At 39.9% G+C, this 17150-nt stretch overlaps 1 protein-coding gene and 1 pseudogene across 4 annotated transcripts in view; one reads left to right on the forward strand and one right to left on the reverse strand.

Moving 5' to 3' along the window:
• LOC122215626 (transient receptor potential cation channel subfamily C member 4 associated protein) overlaps positions 1-17150 on the forward strand; it is a 69278-nt gene that overhangs the window by 12671 nt on the left and 39457 nt on the right. For all 4 annotated transcript variants that reach the window (XR_006200480.1, XM_042931142.1, XM_042931143.1 and 1 more), the window contains exons 2-6: positions 1143-1271; positions 4068-4184; positions 10307-10364; positions 12748-12803; positions 15310-15438. Coding sequence is in view for 3 of the 4 variants with exons in the window: in XM_042931142.1 (XP_042787076.1) it covers positions 1143-1271; positions 4068-4184; positions 10307-10364; positions 12748-12803; positions 15310-15438 (489 nt within the window). In the remaining variant the exon portion in view is untranslated. The remainder of the gene's footprint in view (positions 1-1142; positions 1272-4067; positions 4185-10306; positions 10365-12747; positions 12804-15309; positions 15439-17150) is intronic.
• Positions 10778-11471, reverse strand: LOC122215629 (annotated as a pseudogene).

A 17150-nucleotide genomic window follows, 5' to 3' on the forward strand; every position in this document is an offset into this window, starting at 1 on the left:
TGTAAGCAGTGCTTTGCTGAGTCCCATAAAAACATATTTGTTTTCTTTTTTTTCCTTTCAAGGAAAGGAAATAATTCTTTTCCATTGTTTTTGGACTTGCCTTGATTTGAACTAGCTTGAATGATATGAAATTGCTGATATTCAATCTTTTTTTTTTTTTTTTAACCCACAGAAATGGTAATGCCTTTGGTTCACCCTAACGCAAATCACTCTCACAAACATTTCATTACCTCTCTGTTACTTCTGTATTATCTTATTTTTACAATCTAGGAAAACAGGCTCAGGAAGGATACTGGGATTTGTCTAAGATCATAGGACTGATATGTGTCAGGATAGACTAAGGCATTATTGAAAGCCTGCATATCCTGTAATAACGGTTATAAGGAGCTTTTGATCTGATCGAGGGATAAGTATATATGAAAGTAAATTCACATCCGGCCCCTGGTTAATGATATGTCCTTAGAGTGTTAGTGGAACTGTGCCATAATTGGTTAATGAACTTGTCATTAGTCTAGAAGGTTATTGCTCATTCCTTCAAACATTTACTGAGTCTCTGTGCCTGGCATTCTTTGAGAGAGAGAAGGTGGACACGATAAACACAGCCTGGTGCCTACTCTGAAGGAGCTTGTGGTCTACAGGAGGAGGGGACAAATGAATCAGTAATTATGGTACAGAGGATAAATGTTAGATAAGGCCCCAGAGGCCGGGCACTTACTCGCTTACAAAGGAGAGAGAGAGAGGAAGCCCAGCAAAGAAAATTTCTGGTTATTTGGCTTGCTCTTTGGAGAAGAAGGAGCTTCCCAGGTAGAAAAAAAACAGGCAAGGACATTTTGGGCAGGGAAAAGCATGTGCAGAGAGACCTAGAGAACATGTACGTTTGGAGCTGAGAGTACCCTTTGGGAAAGAGATGAAACTAGAGAGGAGAGTACTTGAGAGAATATAAAGGCTGTTGTGTCACAAGGGAAGGAGTTGCGCTTTTAGCTTGTAGACTGTTGGGGAGCTTTTGAAGGTTTCTAGAAAGAGTGCTTTGAATTTGGCCTGGGTGGGTTTTAGGAGGCAGCTGCTTTCATTTGCCATGTATTCTAGTAGTTATTTCCTCAGCAGTAAAATGTTCCTTTTTCTTTTCTTCTTTTGACTCACAGTTCACTGAGACATTTTTGACGGAGAGGGACAAACAGTCCAAATGGAGTGGAATTCCTCAGCTGCTCCTGAAGCTGTACGCAAGCAGCCACCTCCACAGTGACTTCATTGAGTGCCAAAACATCCTCAAGGTAACTCTTAGGGCCCTTGGAAAGGCTGTATTCACCTCCAGGTGACACAGATGTCTGGTTTTGTTGATGTTGTTTTCCTCCTTCAGTCTACTTTTTAAAATAGCCTGTTTTTATTGTGTAAACTGTAGAAAATTTGGGAAGTTCAGAAAAAGTACAAGGAAGAAAATAAAAATCACCTATAATCCCATCACCCAGAGGTAATCACCATTAAGTTCCCTGTATATATCTTTCTGGGCTTTTCTTCACGCTTAGCTTGTGACAGGGTTTGCTTAATTTGGGAGGCTAACCCTATGCCCTGGGATTGGGATGACATTCTTTTTGAGCAGGATTTTAAAGATCCCATATTGCTAAAAGGTTCAAGAAAGTGGTTTTGTGGTTGTTGGACGTTATGACCAACACAAGAAGCTGAAGGAACTGGGCTTGATGGTTGGGAGGCGGATGCTAAGGCACTTGTTCTCAAACTTGAGTGTGTATCAGAATCACCTGCAAGACTTGAAAAAACAGAGTGCTGGGCCCCACGCCTGGAGTTTCTGAGTCAGTAGGTCTGGGGTTACCATTAACCAACCTTTAAGTTGGGGAGTGGGTCCAAATTTGAATTTAGATGACCAACTCTAGCTGCAGTTAAGGCTCATGCAAGTTATAGTTGATCATAATGACACTTGATACAATGTTATTCAGAGGTAAAGTTATTATATCACATAAGTCATTCTAAAATACAGTAGGCACCAAATAAACTTAGTCTTTACCATTCAGAAGGCATGTTTTGTCTGTGCAGCTTTCTATAAATTGAAAATCATTTCCAAATAAAGTTTAATTAAAGAAAGTGTTTTGTATTTTTGATCTTCTTATAGTCTGAATGGGATAAAAAGAATTACAGTCTTACACTTATTTGAAAACACTTGGGGCGCCTGGGTGGCTCAGTCGGTTGAGCGGCCGACTTCGGCTCAGGTCATGATCTCGCGGTCCGTGAGTTCGAGCCCTGCGTCAGGCTCTGTGCTGACAGCTCAGAGCCTGGAGCCGGTTTCAGATTCTGGGTCTCCCTCTCTCTGACCCTCCCTTGTTCATGCTCTGTCTCTCCCTGTCTCAAAAATAAATAAAAAACGTTAAAAAAAAATTGTTTTTAATTAAAAAAAGAAGAAGACACTTCACAAGGAATTTTACATTATTGCATTTGATTCCTGCAAAATCTCTGAGAGATGAGGTAGAAGAGAGAAAATATTTGTGAGTGCTTGCTGTGTGATCATTACTTTATTCATCCAGCAGATACTTATTTGAAACTGGTGTACCAGGCATATTTAATTCTTATGGTAATTATATGAGATGGGTGGTATATTTATTTGTTTTAGTCCAGAATACTTTGCAGGGCACAGTAACCTACTCAGAGTAGCTAAAAAGATCCTCTATTGTCTCATGTAACTGGAAAGCACAAGTGTGAATTCAAGGGCTAAACAAGGTTAAGTCGTCCATTTCTTATCTTGCCATCTGTGTGTGGCTTCATGGTCCTCCATGTAATCACAGCTCTAGGGTGACATTTCTACAGCTTAGGCCAGCCACTTAGGTGAGGAGGATGAGAGACTATTGGCTAGGCCTGATCACCTGCTCCTGGGGCTGGCACAGCCCCAACAGAACCATGTGAAAAGTAGGGAAGGGTGTTTTCCCCAAGGAAATGGGGCTTTTACTTGAAGAAGAGAAAAAGAGTTAGTGGGCAGGCAAACCCAGATGTCTTTATCATTCCCTCTTCAGTAGAGAGAACAGCCTCAGCGGTAGCACACCCAAAGGCTGTGGCCGTTACATGATGAGTCCAAATTTGTCTTCCTCCTAAGCCGACTTCCACTGTACCATGTTGCCAGGAGGAATTACATGCTAGTTTTATAGTTGAGAAAAATGAGACCCAGAGAAAGTGGTTCAAGTCTTTAGTAAGTAGTTCAGTTGCTAATTATGTGAGCCTGGGCAACTTTGTAATTTTGCTTTTCACCTATAAAATGGGTAAAACTGTACTCAGTTCATTGACTTATTTTAAGGATTAGGTAGGCTAAAGTGTAAAAGCCCAGTGCCCAGTATGTAACAGGTTGTCTGTTAGAGTTCTGCCTTTTCTTGATGTGTGATACCTGGACCAGCAGTATCAGCAGCACTTGGGAGCTTAATAAGGGCACATTCTCAGGCCCCACCCTGGACCTATTGAATCAGAAACTCTGCAGGTGGGATTCAGCAGTATGGGTTTTAACAAACCCTTCAAGTGATTCTGATGTTCGCCACTGTGTGAGAACCGCTGCTCTAGCCCATCGTGTTCCATTTTCCCTCAAGGTCCATGAAGAGAGAGCATAATGAGTAAGGTCCTTGATTCTTGCCACACTTTATCTCCTAGTTCATCCCACATGGTTCTTTTCTCCTCTGTAAGCGCAGACTTTGGAGCCAGATGTCCTAGGTTTAAATCCTGGCTCTTCACCTACCAGTTGTGTGATGTTGACAACTTCGTACTTCAGTTTGCATATCTTTAAAATTGGGATGATATATTACTATTATCTCTTAGGTTTGTGAAGATTAAAAGAGGTCTTCCATGAAGTACTTAGAGCCATACCTGGTACATATTAAGCATGAAATAAATTAGCGGTTGCTAATGTTAAAACTTTTATCATTATATTAGCTTTTCTGTAAGATTATTATTTTTTTCTGTTATGGTTGGAGCTATCTTTTGGCTCATGGGAGTTCAAGTTGTGACTCAAGCTGATGTTTTGGTGTCTCGTTCCTGTTGAATACTAAAACTGAAAGTCACTCTGTATGCTTTTTTTAAACTAGGAAATTTCTCCTCTTCTCTCCATGGAGGCTATGGCATTTGTTACTGAAGAGAGGAAACTTACCCAAGAAACCACTTATCCAAATACTTATATTTTTGACTTGTTTGGAGGCGTTGATGTAAGTAGTTGTTTGTGATTACTACTGCTTAATGGCTTGAGCATTTAACTCTTGAAATAGAAGAAAGAAAGGAGTTCAGAATTCATAGCAAACACTTCAGAATTTTAATCTTTAGAAGTTCATGGGCTCTTGGGGTGCCTGGGTGGTTCAGTCAGTTAAGCATCCAACTCTTGGTTTCAGCTCAGGTCGTCATCTCATGGTTCGTGAGTTTGAGCCCTGCATCAGGCTCCACGCTGACAATGCAGAGCCTGCTTGGGATTCTCTCTCCCTCTCTGCCCCTCCCTGCTCATTCTCTCTGTCTCTCTCTCAAATAACTTGAAAAAAAAAAAAAGTTCAGGGGCTCTTACCTATGTTGAAACACCATAGCTTTAAGTTAGAATAATTTGAGTTAATTATATATCCACCTTTTTCTTTTTTTAAGGCAGAAAGTGAAAGATGTGTCTCCTACTTCCTCTTGTCCCCTCTTCAGAGGCAACTGTGATTTCTAGTTTCTTGTGTCCCTCCAGAGACGTTCTGTGGTTGTGTGTGTGTGTGTGTGTGTGTGTGAGAGAGAGAGAGAGAATAACTCCCACTGTCCCCATCTTAGGTTTACTTTCTTCCCACGTAGAGGTTGCATACCTCATATATAGGTACACTGTTCTTTACCTTGCTTTTTTCCACGTAATTCTCTAGCTTGGGGATAGATTCGTTTCAGTACGTGTAAATCTGCCTGATTATTTTAAATGGCTATATAGTATTTCCTAGTAGAATTATACCATAATTTTATTTACCCAGGCCTCAATTGATGAGTTTTCTCACACCTTTCCTTTTATAACAAGGTTGCAATAAATGCTTTTGTATAGGGGGGTATATACCTATGGGATCCAAATATGTGTGTGTTTCATTGTTTATAAACTTGTTAATTATATACCTAAGAGGTTTTATCAGCTTGCATCTGCAGTAACGAAGTGTAAGAGTATCTGTTTATCTACACCGTCACCAACACAGTGTGTAGATGTGTGTTTTTATGGACTGTGTTATTGAAGTCTTATAGGAAAATGCACCAATAATTATCACAAAATAAGTTCACCCTTGTTACTACCAACCACATCATGAAATGGAACATTATTGGCCCCCCGTACCTCCTTTACCAAATGGTACATTTTTTTAAAGTTTATTTATTAGAGAGTGCATGTGCGCAAGCCAGGGGGTGCAGAGAGAGAAGGAGAAAGAAATCCAAGCAGGCTCTACACTGTCAGCACAGAGCCCAATATGGGGCTCCATCTCATGAACTGTGAGATAATGACCTGAGCCAAGATCAAGAATTAGATGCTCAACTGACTGAGCCACCCAGGTGCCCCTCAAATGGTACATTTCAAGTAAATTTTATATATTTGCTAAACAGATATGGGAAAAATGGTATTTCTTTAGTTTTTTAAAAAGCTTTATTGAGATCGTTCATGCACCAATTCACCCATGTAAAGGGACACTTCAGTGGTTTTTAGTGTATTCACAGGTCTGTGCAACCATCACCACAGTCAATTTTAGGGCATTTTTATCACCCTAGAAAAAGTCCATGATATGTTTTAGCTATCACTCCCCTACACACTTCTGTCATAGGCAACTTTTATTCTACTTTTTATCTCTATAAACAGCCCTATTCTGGACATTTCATCTTAATGGAATCATGTAATATGTGGTTTTCTTTTATGGACTTCTTTAACTCAGCTTAATGTTTTCAAGTTCATCCATGTTGTGGCCTATGTGAGTACTGCATTCTTTTTATGGCTGAAGAACATTCCATTGTATGCACATACCACATTTTGTATATCTGTCAATCGATGGCTTTTTGGGGTTCTACCTTTTAGCTATTAGGAATAATGCTACTCTTAACATTTGTGTCCATTTTCTGTGTGGACATATGTTTTTATTAATTTAGGGTATATACCCGGAAGTGGGTTTGCTGAGGTGTATGGTAACTCTTAAGTTTAATCTCTTGAGGACCCTTTAGACTATTTTCCAAAGCAGCTGCACCATTTTACATGCCCACCAATGTGTATGAGGGTTCTAATTTTTCCATATCCTTGTCAGCATTTGTTATTATCTGTGCTTTTGATTATAGCCATACTACTGGGTATAGAGTGGTATCTTGCTGTGGTTTTGGTGTGGATTTTCCGGATGGCTAATGACGTTGAACATCTTTTTATGTGCTTATAGGTCATCTGTACATCTTCCTTGGAAAATCTCTACCTCCTTTTCTCATTTTTTAATTGGGTTGAGGGTTCTAATTTTTCCACATCCTTGTCAGCATTTGTTATTATCTGTGCTTTTGATTATAGCCATGCTACTGGGTATAGAGTGGTATCTCACTGTGGTTTTGGTGTGGATTTTCCAGATGGCTAATGACGTTGAACGTCTTTTTATGTGCTTATAGGTCATCTGTACGTCTTCCTTGGAAAATCTCTATTTCCTTTTCTCATTTTTTTTTTTTTTTTAACATTTTATTTAGTTTTGAGACAGGGAGAGACAGAGCAGGAACAGGGGAGGGGAAGAGAGAGAGGGAGACACAGAATCTGAAACAGGCTCCAGGCTCTGAGCTGTCAGCCCAGAGCCCGACGCGGGGCTCGAACTCACGGACCGCGAGATCATGACCTGAGCCGAAGTCTGCCGCTTAACCGACCGAGCCACCCAGGCGCCCCCCTTTTCTCATTTTTTAATTGGGTTGTCGTCTTATGCCTTCTAAGAGTATTTTATATATTCTCTTCATAGTTTTTAAAATTTGCATTTTTGCATGAGTGGGATTGAAGATCTTTTCATGTATTTATAAGTAATTCCTTTTCTGCCAGTTGTCTCTTAGTGTCTTTGCATCCTTTTCTATTTGGTTATTAGGCCTTTCTTTATTGATTTTCCATTTTAGTTTGGGCTGCTATAACAAACTGTCACAGACTGGGTAACTTATAAACAAAAGAAATCTATTTCTTGTAGTTCTTGGGGCTGAGAAGTCCATGGTCATGGCTTTGGCAAATTTGCTGCCTAGTGAAGGCCCTCTTCCAGGTTGTAGACTGCCAGCCTCTCCTTGTCCTCTTGTAGTGGGAGGGGCTAGGGATATCTCAGGAGACTTTTTTAGAAGGACATAATCTCATTCCTGAGAGCTGTGCCCTCCTTACCTAATCAGCTTCCATAGGCCCCACCTCCTAATGCTATTCCATTTGGCATTAGGATTTAACATACAAATTTTGGGAGGACACAAACGGTTAGACTGTAACACTTTGTAAGTACTCGGTTTTTAAAGGTCCTTTGTTGGGAGACCTGCATGGCTCAGTCGGTTAAGCATCCAACTTTGGCTGTTAGTGAGCCTTGGAGCCCCTCTGCTGTCAGCGCAGGGTCCACTTCGGATTCTCTGCCCCTCCCCTGCTCGTACACGTGTGCTCACATGCTCCCTCTCCCTCTCCCTCTCCCTCCCCCTCCCCCCTCTCAAAAATAAATAAATAAATAAATAAATACGTTAAGAAAAATAAAGGTCCTTTGTTATATGTGTTGGGTTTTTTTTCCAAGTTTTAAAATTAAATTTTGACTTTGTTTATGGTACTTTTAAATGGAGAGGGGTTTACTTTTTAGATACAGGAAGGATGTTCACCTTGTAAAAACGGGAGCTATATACATTTATGGTGTATACTCTGCTGGCTCATGTTATACTGCAATTTAAATTTTTTTTAACATTTATTTTTGAGAGACAGAGCGAGACAGAGTGTGAGTGGGGGAGGGGCAGAGAGAGAGGGGGACACAGAATCCGAAGCAGGCTCTAGGCTCTGAGCTGTCAGCACAGAGCCTGATGTAGGGCTTGAACTCACGGACTGCAAGATCATGACCTGAGCTGAAGTCGGCTGCCCAACCAACTGAGCCACCCAGGCGTCCCTGTTATACTGCAATTTAAAAAATGTTTCCTTAAAGATGCCATTTTCCACAAAAGTAAAGATTGTTACACATTTGCATCCATAGCATCAGTCATAGTCTTTATTCCCTAATTGTTGCTCAACATTGCCTCTCCTCAGCAGCTGTAGGGGTCCTGCAACAGTTACTTAATGACCAGCTCGAGGGATCCTTTACCTCTGAATTGTTCATCAAGGAATGTATTGTAATAAAAACCACTGTATTTATGGGAGGAAAAAAAAATAATGTGGGTATCTGGGGTCTCTAGCCTGATGTCTGTTTGGATCAAAGTTTTGTGATTTTGTGAGGTTTTGGTCTGCTTTGGGGAAGATTGGCTTCTCCAGGAATTTCGTCTGTTGATAAATAGGAGATTTTGCTCTGGTCCTTTTGCTCTCGACTTACCTTTAGTTGGGTGCATTTGTTCTTGTTGAACTCCCTTGTCATCTTGCTCCTGTTTCAGACAGAGCTCTTTATTTCTTCCTCTGCCAGTCACTAGCTATGCCCCAAAGTCACCCTTTCTTCAGTATGAATTGGAATAATTGGGCACGCTGGTGGTTAGACCACTCCTTTGTCAACTTGACCCAACCCCTGACGTGGCAGTGAAAAGTGTATCCTAGAGTTTGTAAAGTCAGATGCGTACAGGGTCAAGTAGGTACCTTACTGGACTGAAGCAGCCCGAGTCATGATCTGTGTAAATTAAATGCCTGCAGGGACTCTGGAGAAGTGGAGAGTGTGTGCCCATTTTATGGGGAAATGACTCTTTTACCCCCATTGACTATTGTTGCCCTGGGGGTGTGTGGGAAATCTAGATTCTTATGTAAAATCTCCCAGCTTTTCAGTAGATGTGGACCAAATGAAATGTCTATAGGCCATAATCCATAGCTTGGCATTAAAGGACTTTTAATTTATTCATTGACATAATCCATCTTCCACTTGAGCATCTTATAACTTTGGATGATTTTGAGAAGTGGGGCATCTCTTTAGAAAACCATTTGTGGAGCATGACTAAAACCTTAAAGATCATTAATCATTTTGCCTTGTTTACATTTCTTTCTGTAACTTTCTCATGAAGGTGTAAGTCAAAATGAAATAAAGTTTGTATATAAAGATGCTTAGCGTAGTACCACATATAATAGTTAAAAGTATCCCTCAGCAGGAGGGCAGTTTTTGTTTTCTCTAAGGTTGGTGGTGATATTATTGATTTTCTCTGTTACTTTCTATTCTCTACTAAATTAATTTTTACTCTAATTCTTATTATTTCCTTTCTTCTGCATACTTTGGGTTTGTACCTCTTTCTCCTGTCTTAATGTGAAAGATAAGGTTATTGGTTTGAGATAATTCTTTTTTTTAAATATAGGCATTTACAACTATAAATTTCCATCTAAACACAGCTTTAGCTATATCATAAGTTTTACTGTATTCATTTATCTCAAAGTATTTTCTAATTTTTTTGACTCATTTATATGTGTTTTTTAATTTTCCACATTGGTGAATTTCCCAGATTTCTTTCTGGTATTTTTAATTTTATTCCGTTGTGATCAGATAATATGCTTTGTGTAATTTCAGTCCTTTCAATTTATTGAGGCTTGTTTTATGGTCTAATATATGATTTATCCTGGAGAATATTCCATGTATGCTTGAGTAGAATGTATGTGTATTCTGTTGATAGGCAGAATGTTATATAGATATCTGTTAGAGCTTGTTGGTTTATAATGTTCAAGTCTTCAGGGATGCCTGGGTGGCCCAGTTGGTTTAGCCTCTGACTCTTAGTTTCGGCTCAGGTATGATCTCCTGGTTCTGTGAGTTTGAGCCCTGCACTGGGCTAGGCACTGATGGTGCAGAGCCTGCCTGGGATTCTCTCTCTCCCTCTCTCTCCGCCTCTCTATCTCTCAAAAAAATAAAATAGTTAAATAATTTAAAAATAAAAATAAAATGAGAAAGCTGAGGCCATGGAGAGAATTACTTGCCCAAGTTGACATGGGGACTAGGTGGCTGAGCTGAGCTGTGACTAGAACCCAGGCTTCCTGACTCTTGGTACAGTGCTTATTCCTATGAGCCTCACTGCTTTCTGGGTGTGTTGGGAACAGATGTTTGGGCCATCAGTTATCATGGCAAAGATTGTTTTATAAGTTATGCTTGGAAATAATTATGAAGATTTTACCCAATTTTCTTTCTTTTTTTTTTTTTTTAACTCTTTAAATTTTTATCTATAGCTCCTTGTAGAAATTCTTATGAGGCCTACAATCTCTATCCGGGGACAGAAACTGAAAAGTAAGTATACTTGCAAGCCACTGGCCCTCATTTCCCAGCCTGCTGATGTGACGTGGTTTTCAGGGGCTTCTCTTCTTTTACCTCCTAACTCAAGAGTGAGGGTCTGCCTTCTATTATTTATTCAGTGCCAGCATGTGCTCTCCTCCCCCAACTAGGCAGCTCTCTTTATCAGTTTTATACTCAGTAGAAATATAGATCTGGGGCTTTAAACGAAAAAGTGTGAAAACCACTGGGCTGAAAGAATTGCATCTTAGTAGATTCTGATAGTCTCTGGGCCCAACTTTTAGGTTTTCTCTGAAAACTCTTATTTCTCCTGTCTAGTTAATTGAGGGAATAAAGAATAACCTGGTAGGATCATTTGTTTTATATTGTTGTTGTTGTTGTTGTTGTTATAAAGGTGATACGTGCTCTTGGTAAAAAGTTCAGTCATTACCAGAAATGGTAAGGGTTAAAAAGTCAAAGGGTTTTGGTAGCTTATTTCTTAAGCTGGGTGATGGGTCTTATGGGTATTATTCTTTTATTCCTTTTTATAACTTCTGCATGTTACAAGTATTATTTTTAGGTATTCAGTATTTAATAAGGAGAAAAAAGAGCACTTTTCTTTGGCATTAAAAGCCAACAATCACAAAAATAAATACATACATATATGCTAGAGAGCACTTTTAACATTTGATGAATGCTTTTTTACAAACCTCATATACACATGTTTTTAATTGAATTACTTTTATGTACAATGAACACTAAGGTAGCTATCCTAGATATCTGTGGGTAAGGTAGGTATCTTGGATGACCCACTCAAGGAAGTTCACTTAATCCAACTTAATAAACCCTATATCCTTCGCCTACGGACAGAAACACTGGCGGCACATACTGAGGCCGTGTTTCCTGATCAGACCGTGGTGGTTTGAGCAGATGCGTCAAGAACGAGAACCCTGCTCAGACTTCCTCAGATGGCTCCAGTAGAGCTGCTGCTGACCCATCTTGCTCTCTCTGATGTGACAAGGCGAAAGGAAAAGTATCTTTTCTTAAATACAAAAAAAAAAAATTCCCTCCTTAACTGGAACAAACCAGACTACATAAGGCCTTGTTAGTGCGTGCAGCAGTGGTTAAGAAGACTCATATTCATCTTTGATGTCTCAGCTTTGTACTCTATCTAAATTGGTTCTTTGGGTTCTCTATGCACTGATAATAAGTGGCATCTTGTAATTACTTTTTGGGGTACTCATTCTCTCTTTCTTGTACTAGATTTATAAGTTCCATTAGGGCTAGGATTTTTTTCCCCCCACTAAACACTGTGTATTCTTTATCTGCTCTAGAGTAGGTGCCAAATAAATATTTGATGAATGAGTGAACTCCAGTTCCTTTTGAAAATGAAAGGTCTAGAATTATTGAGATACACTGATCTGGTATTCCAACCTGCTCTGAAGTCATGAGATAAACCAAAAAGCCCCAACAGGTTAAAAGGTAGTGATGAGGTATATGAGACATCTGCACTGTCTCAAGATTGTATCAGATAACTCTTCTGGTCAAGCTAGCTTGTCAGGACCACCCATTGACATCTCAGAGGGAGACCTAGCATTTTAGAGTTTGTGGCAGCATAGGAATGAATGGAAACAGTTTTAAAAAATTTAATGCCAAAGAAAACACTTCGTTGATGGTTCATACTTAGTTTTATTCTCTCCAGGCTTTGGGGTCATGACAGTTGTTTCCTTTTTATGGTATTCCCCTGTTCCTACTCACAGAGAAGTAGCTAGTTCTTTGTTGGAGTTAGTAGGTCAGGCAATAAAAGCCATTTCCCCAACAGAAATAACAAAAAAACAAAAACACACTTATAGTCTTTAGTAAAAATGATAACCTTTGTTTGCTGCTAGTAGCACTTTCAATGGAGACTTGTAACGCTCAGTCAGGAAGCTCATACTCGGGATTCTGGCAGTTCTGCTTTTGGAAATGTATCTTGAGGAACCGATGCAACACAAGCATAAAAAGGTTACACACATATATTAAATTGCTTATTTTTAGTCTATTTAAATAACAAAAATCCCCCCCCCCCCCCATCCAAAACCCTGGATATACTCTAAGCAAACTACAGAGAGAACATGGCTATTAAGTGATGACACCACAGTAGATTGAAAACATGAAGGCTATGGAGCATAGGAAAAAAAGGGCTACTACCAACCAAAAATCCATATACTAATTGGCTTGTAGTTTCTGAGGAGTATCATGAAAATCTTTGGTAAGCAAGGACCGGAAAGAGGTGTGCTAAAAGGAAAGTAATCATCTTGGAGGAGATTGTGAGGACCAGTTCTTGTGTTCAAAAAGTTTAATTCTGTTACAATATCTTTTCAATGAGGAAAATAACCAGTTATTCCCCTTTCACTTTCAGTAAGTGATGAAATGTCCAAGGACTGTTTGAGCATCCTGTATAATACCTGTGTCTGTGTAAGTATGCCTGCCCTTGGGGCCCCATTTATCTCCCCACCACATCTGCAGTGCTTGATAGGGGAAAGTTCGAGTGGGGGGGTGGACATGAGAGCTATCCTCAGACACGGGGCAATTGGACTGACTTACATGGGTCTGAGAACCAGGACCAACAGGTGGGAATTACGGGGAGGCAGAATTTTGTAGAAAGTGTTAAGAGCCAGGGCTACTGCAGCAGGTGGTGATCTCCTTTAGCCCTGGAGAGACTAAACAATCTCTCCAGAGACAGACTCTGTCCAAGCAGAGACTGAACAATCACTTACCAAGTGGATACATGCACTGGGAGAATGTATTCCTTTTAAGATTCCTTTTAATCCCTTTATTTCTGTTTCTTCATTTTTCTTGTTAGAAAACAAAACAGGAACCAGAAGCCTCACCAATATATTGAGCAGGACACTCTGTTTGGTCGACCCTGAGCAAGAAAGAAAGGTGGATAAAAGAAGCATTTTGGTAGAAAGGAAAAAGCCTAGCACTTAGTGCTAGAACATGATTTGGAGTTCTGGCTCATGGCTCAGTGCTTATTAATTTACCTCCCTGAGCTTTTAGTTTCTTATCAGGAGAGTGCAGTCAGTAATCTTACCAACATTGTAGGCTTGTTATGAGGACTAAGTGGGATGATAGATGTGAAAGCACCTTGTAAAGTAACATACATGTGGTAGTTTTTGTAAAACACAGTATCCATCTTTTAGGATACTGTGGTAAACTGTAAGCAGCATAATACATGGCAGAAATGAAACCAATGCCCCTGTAGAAGTGAAATCTGTGTGCTATGAAAATACAGCAGAGCATTTAATTACATTTCATTTCTTGCCTCATTCCAAAAGAGGTTTCAGGCATCTTGTATAAAATCTACCAAGATCATAAATCATAAATTTAGAAGTAGGTAAGGAAAAGGGTGGAACACGGTGAGGGTGTAACATGTATCCAGGAATTGGGCTGACTATAAAATCAGTGGTGTTGTGGATAGGACATAAATTTGGGTTTAAGCTTCTTATCAACCAACACAAATAGAGAAATAAGTTTCAACACTTACGCAGTTCAGCATCTGTAACTGTGCCATGCAACAGAAATATAGCGTGAACCACTTAGATTATTTTAAATTTCCTTATAGCCACATTTTTTTAGAAAGTAAGAAAAGAAGTAGGAAGAAATCGTGAAGTTAATTTTAATAATATATTTTATTTAGCATAGTATATCAAGATTATTCCAATATGTCAGGCCACCTGGGTGTCTCAGTCAGTTGAGCATCTGATTCTTGATTTCAGCTCAGGTCATAATCCTGGGGTCAAGGGATCGAGCCCCATTTCGGGCTCAATGATGAGTGTAGAGTTGCTTGAGATTCTCTCTCCCCCTCTCCCTCTCCCTCTCCCTCTCCCTCTCCCCCTCCCTCCCTCCCTCCCCCCCCCCCCCCTCTCTCTCCCTCCCTCCCCCTCCCTCCCTCTCTCCCTCCCTCTCCCTCCCTCCCTCCCTCTCTCTCTCTCTCTCTCTCTCTCTCTCTCTCTCTCCTTCTTTCTCCCTGTCTGCTCCCATCTCCCTCTGCCCCTTTTCCCTGCTTGCGTGCTCTCTCTAAAAAAAAAAAAAAAAAAGACTAAGATTATTCCAACATGTAAACAATTGTAAGTAATTATTAATAAGATATTTACTTTCTTTTTTCTTACTAAGCTTTCAAAACTCAGTGTGTATTTTACACTTGGAGCACCATGTTTCAAATGCTCAGTAGCCACATGTAGCTAGTGGACAGAGAGGCACAGACAGACCTAGAAGATAAAAGTAAACTAATTGTTCAGCTAACGTACAACTATTCTTGCAACTGAGGTCAGTAAGAACTTGTCCTTATTTTAAAAGATGATGTATGTATGATGACCCCCTCTTGGGCAACTTCCATGTGGTCATTAGTTTTATGAGGCTTTTGTTAATGACACCTAATGTTAATCAGTGATACTCCAGCAAAACACAGTTCAGTTTAAAAAAAAAAAAAGGAAAGGAGGAAACAAAAATGTGAAGAACATAGTATGATATGGTCCAACTCTATGCTGATCTGGCTTAATTCCAGGGATTAGGCAGAAATGAAGAAATGTCTGGAGGTGCCTGTTTTGGGGTGGGGACGGTGCAGATTTTGGTTAATCTGGAGTAAGGACGTCATGCCTGAAGACATTGGCATTCACTACTTAAAATGTACTGCTGGCCAAATAAAACTTGGGCTATTGGGTGCTAGTGTGTAGCTCCTCATTGAGTTACTAGGCAGGTATTAGGTCAGAACATATCGTGAACCTACCATAGAGAAACCCATCCTCTCAAAAAGCATTTGCACACGTTTTGTATATGGTTATAGGGATTTAAGTCCTCTGCGAAGAATTCCTCAGGGAGCTTGAAGTTGCTTTTCCAGTTTCCAGAAGGGGGTACCTTGCTTTTCAGGTTTTAAGATTATAACCTATCCTGCCTTTTCTCTCCTTCTCCCTTGTGATAGACGGAAGGAGTTACAAAGCGTTTGGCAGAAAAGAATGACTTTGTGATCTTCCTGTTTACGTTGATGACGAGTAAGAAAACATTCTTACAAACAGCAACCCTCATTGAAGATATTTTGGGTGTTAAAAAGGTGAGCTATGTTCTCCAGCAGGTGGATGACCAGATGGTGGAGGGTGTCTTCGATAATTGGATTCTCAAGACTGATGTACAGAGCTCTTTTAAAAGAAAAATTCATCCATATTCCTCGTGTTAACTTTTTTTTTTTTTTTAACTTAAATATATTTAGGTACAAAAGTAGGTTATATTTCTTCTTCTAATGGGTTTTAAGTGACAGTAAAACCTAAGCCAGTATACAAATTGAAATCAAACTAATGATAAAACTCAAAAGTTCAGATTGCCTTTAATGTGATGGCTAATGTTACTTTGCTGAAATCAAATTGCCCTTTGCTAATTATTATGATGCAGGATCTTTTTAGCATACTTACACTGCTGTATGCTATGGGATAACTCCATTTTCCTACCACTTTTCTATATTTGAATGCTGTGAAACCTTCATTCATCAGGATATGTTTCCCTGGATGGTGATGTTTGGCTTAGACTTATTAAGTTCACTTCTGTTTAATCTCATTAGTCTTAAACAGTTAAAATTTGATACCAACATAGGAGACACAAATGTGAGCACTGAAAGCCTGCCACTTGGTCATAAGATGGACATTCAAAAGATCCTGAATATACTTAAAAAAAAAAGAAAGAAAGAAATCCCACACACAGGGGTGCCTGGGTTGGCTGGTTAAGCGTCCGATTTCAACTCAGGTCATGATCTCACAGTTAGTGAGCTGTCGTGCTGACAAGCTCAGAGCCTAGAGCCTGCTTCAGATTCTGTCTCTCTCGCTCTCTGCCCCTCCCCCACTCATGTTCATTCTCTCTCTCTGTCTCTCAAATAAACATTAAAAATTTTTTTTTTAATTTTTTTTTTTTTAAAACACACAAAGGGGAACCTGACTGGCTCAGTTGGTGGAACATACCACTCTTGATCTCTGGGTCGTGAGTATAAGCCCCATGTTGGATGTAGAGCCTACTTAAAAAAATTTTTTTAAAAGAGGAGCTGTGATGAAAATGAAACACTAAATTAAAAAATATCATAAAAAACTTAGAACCCAAAAAACACACCATCTGTTAGATATCTGTTAGATAGTGTATTAGATATTTGTGTAATGCTTGTGAAGACATGGAGCTTACTTCCCTAGTCCTTATTCCATGCCTCCATGTTGGTTGCAGTGGGAAGATTTCTTCCTCTTACTACTGAGGTGGCAGGAATTGCCTCTTAGAGTTGCTCTTGCAGAGAAAAGGCTACCCGCGTGCATTGCGGTTACCCTAGCTTTCGTTTCTGTCTTTCTGCTGCGTTTTCCCCAGGCCTTGATTGTCATCGTGCAGGCAGAAGATGCACAAGTGGCCCATTGTCTGTAGGAACACACTGGAGATGTGTGCAGGTCCCAGACCCTTTGTGTTCTTTGATAAAAAGTCTTTGTCATTTTTCCAATAATTGTATGCTCCAGCCAGTGTGTGAAAGGGGGCTTCAAGGGTGGAAACACTAGACTCCTTCGCAGTCTCAGCATGGGAGTCTAGGATTGCTCCTTCATAACTTTTCCTGCTTGCCTGTCATGCCCTGTCACACTCATATTTTTGTGTGTTGCTAAAAATAGTGATGAGTTCTGCTAGACATCGTTACCTTGGTGCAGTTTGAAAGGGGGGTAGGCACCGTAAAGAAAGTGGGAACCCAAGCCACAGATTAGGAAAAGATATATGTAACCCATGTAACTAACAAATTGGTATTCAGAATTT

This window comes from Panthera leo, chromosome A3 (genome assembly GCF_018350215.1).
Source record: "Panthera leo isolate Ple1 chromosome A3, P.leo_Ple1_pat1.1, whole genome shotgun sequence".
Lineage (NCBI taxonomy): Eukaryota > Metazoa > Chordata > Mammalia > Carnivora > Felidae > Panthera > Panthera leo.